Source organism: Pundamilia nyererei, unplaced genomic scaffold (genome assembly GCF_000239375.1).
Source record: "Pundamilia nyererei isolate P.nyererei 1_Seehausen unplaced genomic scaffold, PunNye1.0 scaffold00063, whole genome shotgun sequence".
Lineage (NCBI taxonomy): Eukaryota > Metazoa > Chordata > Actinopteri > Cichliformes > Cichlidae > Pundamilia > Pundamilia nyererei.
This window is the reverse complement of record NW_005187464.1, coordinates 849,141-856,232: the sequence shown is the minus strand read 5'-3', so window position 1 is coordinate 856,232 and position 7,092 is coordinate 849,141. Positions and strand designations below refer to the sequence as shown.

The following is a 7,092-nucleotide window of genomic DNA, read 5'->3' as shown; positions in this document are numbered from 1 at the left end:
CCAATGATGGGAAATACTTTTTGGAGAAAGCGGGGAGTAATAACATCATTTGGGGAGCCACAGGGCTTAGCATGTAGCACCAACTCCTCTAAGTCACGCAGAGAAATCGGTGCAAAAGCAGGGAATAAACTTGAGCAAGGAGCATGCATGGCCGGATCAACAATAGGTGGAATCAGAGGCCTCAGGCTAGCAATCTTGTCCAACCCCTTTTGAGCAACAGTGGGAAGGAACAACTCCCTTTCAACAGGAAGAAAGCTCAGGCAGAACCAGACTCAGGGAGGGGAAAGCCATCTGCTGTGGGGGTGATGGGAGAAAGACAGGACAAAAAACACTGTGAAAGAGAGCCAGAGGTGAATAATAACTAATGATTAAACTCAGAATATTGTATAAACACACACTGAGTCAAATAAAATGAGTGCATCATGGGAATTCTCAGCAGCCCAGACTCATTGGAGTGCAACTACGGTAGGATTTAGAGTCACCTGATCCAGCCTTCACTACATGCTTTATCAAAAAGCATTAGGTTTAAACCTAATCTAAAAATTAGAGAGGGTGTCTGTCTCCTGAATCCAAACTGGGAGTTGGTTCCACAGAAGAGCATCCTGAAAGCTGAAGGCTCTGCCTCCTATTCAACTATAAGTAGAGCTCTACTGCTCTATTGAGGTGATATGACACGATATGGTCTTGTTCTGATTGTGTGCATTTATGCATCTCCTAATTTACTCTGGGCCTCAAATGTGAGCAAAACAAAAACAAAATCCCCTTCTGTGACAAACTCATCAGCCATTTATGTATTACTGATCACTGAAGAGGAGATATGAGTCTCCAAATACAAACCAGCAGCTTTTGCTTGAAGAGCTCACAGTGTTTAAGCCCCATCAGCGGTACATTAGGTCAGAAGTGTGACCGCGAGCATGCTTGGTATTTTTTTAGACATTCACAGGGTTGTGAACCATAACAATCTCCTCCCTGAGGATCATACTGTCATTGCAGTTTTATCGTACAATCTGAAGGACAACATTCAGCCTGCCAGCATACCATAGCGCATCTTGCGCAAAGTTTTTTTGCAACACAAATGTCACCTACTACATGCCCTTCTAACTGGGTTTCTTACTGAATTCCCTGCAACTTTGTGCTTTCCCCCTAAATTAAATTCAAATTATATTTTGACACACTGGAAAAGAACAAATATGGCTTCCAGGGAATAATCTAAAACAAGGGGCTGCACTGCAATGCTGCATAAGGTGACAACTTTGAAGGGGAAACAGGCTAAATTTAATTTTTAAATGGCACAACTTTGCATTGCATCCAGTACTTTAATAGGTGAGTTACCTTGCTGATGACAGTGGAGATACACAATCTCCTCCAAACGAATTGTCATAGCATAATCCCAGTAAACACTGAGAGAAACACAAATGGATATTGGTCAGTGAATAAACTTTGTAAACACAATATTTAAGTCTCAGTAGATTGGGCTCTTTTTTTTCTGACCTTTTTTCAGAGTCCAGCTCCCCAACATTGCCATTCATCAGTTGATTTGGTGTCCACTTCAGGGTCATGAGGTCTGCAGTTTGATGTAGAGAAAGGTAGCCTGGAATGGCCTCCATGTCATCTCTCTGTACACACAAAACAAAATGTTAGTGCTGTAGTATTCAGATCAGTTACATATAAACAAATTAACAGGAGGCATCACGTTTCCCACAGAGTAAGCAAGCTTTTCTTAATATTTTCTCTCTCTTAAAATGAATAAATAAAACTAGTTTTGTATGGTTGTTTTGAAAAGGACAGGAAAATCCATACCGGCTGGACCAGGACATTGTTCTTCCCAAACAGAAGTGTGGCTCTGGAGTTTTGGTGAAGTGATTCAACATATTCCCTCACCCACATAAGAGGGCGATCATCCATGCTACCACTGGACTGTCTCTTTTGGATCTGTTAGGGATTAAGAGAAGAAGAAAACACAATTGCATACAGCCTATTGCTGGTTGTTTTTACAAGGAAGCATTCAATTTATTGACTGTCTAACCAAGGCCGGTCTTCTGGAGGGGGAATCCTGCCGACAGTGACCGCTGTGAATACGATGCCTCTGTACAAGCTCATCTGCAGATGGATCAGTCCAGAAATGGTCTGCAGTCTTAACCTTGGTGTACTCCAAAGCACAGGGGCCAACTGTAAAACAAGGTTAATGGGCTTAAAGTAAACATCCGAATAAGTAGCTATATAAACTGACAGCACAGTTTAAAAAAAAAGTACCCAATAGGGATGCAAGAATCGGTCCATCCACAGGATCCATCAGCATGGCTTCTTTGTCATAGAATGAACTGAAGCACACAATAATAACACACAAGTATACATGTGGAAAGACAATAGCGTTAACACCAAGACTGTTTTTTAATTCAGCCCCATGTTACTCATTGCATACCACAGCTCTTGATGACTTCTGTGCAAACAGATAATGTATTAATATTACCATAGAGAGGGTACAAATTAGAACACATGAGAGAAAGAAGCCTAAAAACTTTGGTAGTTACAATACATAGAAATCAGCTGCCTATGGCAAAAAAAATAAATAAATAAAAATTGTGGCATTGAAAAGAAAAGACATTCCAAAGCCTCAAAAGGATTAAAAAATATATAGATAATCCTACCTGCTGTTTTCTACTAAGTACAGGACAATCTTATCTAGGAGCTTTTCCATCAGGGCAGTTCGAATCCACAGGTGTTTCAGCGCTTGAGGAGGAAGGTTAGCCAACTTGGACTGCCGACTGCGGTCAGTACTCAGTGAGGAATTGTTCTGCTTGCTAAAGCAAAAGAAGAAATTTACAGACGATGTCTGCATAGGCTCTTAAAATGTAACAGGATGAAACAGGAATGAAAAATAGCACAAAAGAGTTTATATATCGATATATATGAAAATAACTATAAGAAAGAGTCTGTGGTCTCCCACAGATAAAAGTTTCACCTGTTTTCAATGAGCTGTTCCAGCTCCTGGACCTTGTGACAGAGCTCCGCAGCAGGGGAAAAGCTTTTTGCCACCTTCATAAAGAGTGCCGCAACCTTATTACTGCACAGCAGGCCTGCAATCCTACGTTTCAATCCATGAAGCACACACGCCTCCACTACAGCTATACAAACACACATAAACATGCAGAGACTTAGCAAATATTTGATTTGTATTTATATAAAACATATAGGTATATCAATATATACATTGTTTATTTCAACTTAATCTAATCCATCTTTTATGGATTTGAAGCGGACATGTTTGTATTTGGCCTAAAGCTTTATTTTTCTCTAAAAAGCACAGTACAACTCCCTTTTGTTAAAGGCCTCAGTCTCATGTTTCTTTTACAGAAACAGGCGAAAGCAAGAACAGGTAGCTCAAGGAGAAACAGGCTGAAGTCAACACTGCCTACAGTTGCTAGGATATAAGTGTTGAGAATCATATACGCCTCACTCCTTGTTAGTATCAACACCTTTGAAGGTTCATCCTTTTACTTTATTGATTATAAATAGATGCGACTAATGAAAAGAAATCATTAGGAACAGACTTTTGGGCACTGTGAGAATGAACTCGTAGGAGGTGATATGGCTTGACACAAAGTGAAATCAGCCGTCATTCTGTACTGTAAATGTCAGTATGGATGTGGCGGACGGTACTGTACTATTTAAAACTGAATGTCTTTTATTAGATTAGATACAATACAGAAAACCTATAATACCTTTTTTAGTTGGAGGTAAAGATTATAGCTAAAAGAAAAGACATTGTTCATGTCATCTGCAATATTAACTGAGTAATGGATTGTAATAAAATATCTAATAAAAGCAGGCAGTAGAAAAACATTTACCACAGAAGGATATAATATGGCTGCTGTCTGCATGCACAAATTTCCTCGTTACTGCCTCCTCCATAATTTGTTTCACCTAAAGGAGAGAAGTTCACCGTCAGATACGTCTTAATCAGTCTGACACAGTTACATAAGGTGATAAAGACAAAACAAGAAGCACAGAAGCGAGTGATGTTAGAAAAAGTAATGATGAAGCAGCAGTATGGCAACATAAGACATTTCCTACAAGCAGGTTATAGCATCCTGCTGATGTACGCTGCCAAAACTACCAAAACTACCAAAACTATAGCCTCATCTTCTGCAGTTTACAAAGCCATTGCAAGTGCTGTACAACATCCAACGTGCACTTCACACTTCAAATGATTTTGCATGTAAAGCACATGCAATTTCTGATCTCCTCAATTTGTCTGATTTATTGTAAGCAGTAAAAGCAAACCTTCAAGTTTTTGTTTACATTTTCTAGTGATTCCAAAAGGAATTGTTTCTTGATGTTTTCTACTTGCATTCCTAAACACATTCATCCATCCATCTACTTTTTTTTTTTTTAGCTTATCCAATTAAGGGTTGCAAGTAGCCTGTCTCATGTGTTGTAGGTTGAGAGGCTCTGTGCACCCTGTGCTCCCTGGACAGGTCGCCAATCGGTCTAAATAATCTAAATATATCTAAATAATACGTAAATATGTAAATAAATTCACTAACAATTTATTAACACACTATGCCAAACTGCAAAGTTTGCAATAAGCACACTTTTACAATATAGCTACAATCAAAGCAGCAGATAAAAAAATTTACATTTTTACCCCATTGTATGAGTCAATTTCCAACTTCCCTGTATTATATGTTTCCAATAATCAACCTAGTAATAGCACTGTATAAAGTAAACACCCACACCTTAAAGCTATGTTTGTGTCATAAACAGTGATCTACAAGCAAAATGAGAGAAAAGCTTCAGTGACATCATCTGGGGTTATTTGGTCAAGCTCGACAAAGCCACAGACATTACTGTAAAACTGTGTTGTCAGTTCAAATAACACTTATATACTGTCCTTGAAAAAAAAAAAATCAATGTTGCTCTCCATTTCACTTTAATAAATGTCATATTTTTGAACAAGCTTGTTGTCATAGTTGCAATTATGTTCAGGTTAAAAAAGAAGAAGAAAGAAACTGAGATGAGCATGATCATGACTACACTTTTTGAGCGTGGCATTTTCTCTGAATGTTTATTGTTTGGTCGTGATCCACAAAGTAGTCACGTCTGCTGCTAAGAAACGTATCATTAAGCAATAAAATGCACTAAATTTAAACTGATGCTCAGTGCCCTAGACACATTCTCCCATGAAATTAGATGAAAATCACTTCCATGCTTAAATATGATTGTGCTGGAATTCTGCTGAATGTTCACAATTCAGGGGTTATTTATTGCTGCTGCAACCAGACCTCACGACTGTCCTGTCCTTCTCCTTCACATGAGTAAACAACATGAAAGGCACGCTTTGTATTAATTACCCATCTATATAAAGCAAAGTGAAACATTAAAATGCAGTTTTGCTTTTGTTTTTCTTAGATTTATATATCACAGCTAAGCCACTCCTTACTGCAGGATCCTGTATCAGTGCCTTAGGTTTTTGAGAGGCAATGAGTCACAGGTGAGGGGGAGAACACACACAGAGTGGGTCTAGAAGTACCCTGCTTGAGTAAAAGCTTCATATTTCTTTGCCTGCATGAGGAATCGTGGAGTCACTGTCCAGTTTATAAGGGTGGTGCATTGTGCCGCTTTCTCTGACTGATTTGCAAATACATTTAAACATATTTATGCTGTCATAACCTATATTATGGCAGCAAGAGAAGCTACTGCAAAAGCACCTATTAAAAACGCCAAATTAAGCAGATGGTTGGGTCACACCTTTAAATTCTGACTAACAGGGCGGTGGGTTGAAAAGAATATGCCAGAAAACAGGCTTAAACAATCTGTGCGTGGCTTCCTGATTGTGGTGGGTTTCTTCCACAATATAAAACCATCAACATCATCAGTATTATCGTCATCATTACCATCACCACCGTCGTCATCACCATCTTACGCCAGTCCACCAGCAGTCACAAACAGACCGGTATCCTGCACAGCCCCACCGGCAGCCTAATTGCGTCTAATCACATTATGTAAAATAAACCGTCAGTTTTATCATAAACAGGCCTACGGTGGAGTCAGCCCTGATGAACGATAACCACACACACACACACACACACACACACACACACACACACACTGAGCATATAGCGCCCGTAAACATAAAATGTGATGCGCGCAAATGAAATAAAATGCACCAACCTCCTTCTTCACATTGCGCAGCAGTTTCTGGCGCGTCTCGGCCTCTGCCACGGGAGAAAACATAATGAGTTATGCTGATCAGATGCTGTTTTGGAAATTGATGGTGATGCGCTCACGAAAGAGGGAAATAGCGGCGTCGGTACCTCCCATCGCTCCTGACAGGGTGCAGCGGCTGACACGCACAGCTTTCTGGACGGTCTTGACGGTGATTTAGGTAAGGCTGCTTTACAGGGAGAGTCAGTCCGGGATGTACGAGGTGTTCTTAACGACTACATCAAACCTATCTGCTACCTCACCGTGAACCACCACCCCTTTAAAGTCACAGTACCCTGTGCGTTTAATGTACACAACGACAGTCTCCCCTCTCCCCCGCGGGGAAAAAATGCAAGGTGCACTCACAGTCAAAAATGTATCTGTAAAAAAATATAATAAGAAACTTTTCCTAGAATGTTCATTGGCCGATTATTATTCATGCAGGTAATGAATGGGTTGTGGGGAAATGTATCTTTTCAATCTTTTCTTTCCCCTTGCATTGTACATAATGATCAAGGAAATGATCAATGAGAATGTGCCATCCCATGATATGCAATACCGTGTTTCCAGTGTTAATTATATTTACTTGCTTATTTGTTCTTCCATATCATTTCTTGATGACGTTTGATTTGTGATTTGTACTGCCTAGGTTTCCAGTACAAATCACACCTCCCAGAGTTGTTAACATTTTCTAGAGGATAATATAGACATACAGAAATGCAAATACAGAATACATATATGGCACAAAAAGTACGGAAATTAAGGAAATTTGTGTTTGTTTGTTTTTTTTATTTCTTGGATGGAAAGCCTGATTATGTCCGCTTAAATGGTGCCATAACTGTAAAGGTAAATGCATTTTTGGGTTGAGCACCAGAGTTATAGACA

At 39.6% G+C, this 7,092-nt stretch overlaps 1 protein-coding gene across 2 annotated transcripts in view; it reads right to left on the bottom strand.

Moving 5' to 3' along the window:
- Positions 1–6,491, bottom strand: part of sgsm1b (small G protein signaling modulator 1b) — a 17,108-nt gene extending 10,617 nt beyond the window's left edge. The window contains exons 1-10 of one of the 2 annotated variants that reach the window (XM_005735206.1): positions 6,318–6,491; positions 6,175–6,218; positions 3,849–3,924; positions 2,963–3,125; positions 2,649–2,801; positions 2,254–2,321; positions 2,027–2,169; positions 1,801–1,932; positions 1,492–1,616; positions 1,333–1,400 (exon numbers count right to left, since the gene is read on the bottom strand). In XM_005735206.1, coding sequence (XP_005735263.1) covers positions 1,333–1,400; positions 1,492–1,616; positions 1,801–1,932; positions 2,027–2,169; positions 2,254–2,321; positions 2,649–2,801; positions 2,963–3,125; positions 3,849–3,924; positions 6,175–6,218; positions 6,318–6,324 — 979 coding nt within the window. In that variant the 5' untranslated portion in view covers positions 6,325–6,491. Of the gene's footprint in view, positions 1–1,332; positions 1,401–1,491; positions 1,617–1,800; positions 1,933–2,026; positions 2,170–2,253; positions 2,322–2,648; positions 2,802–2,962; positions 3,126–3,848; positions 3,925–6,174; positions 6,253–6,317 lie in introns of those variants that run through there. The other variant, XM_005735205.2, reaches the window with a different exon arrangement.
- Between the last annotated feature and the right edge of the window lie 601 nt (positions 6,492–7,092).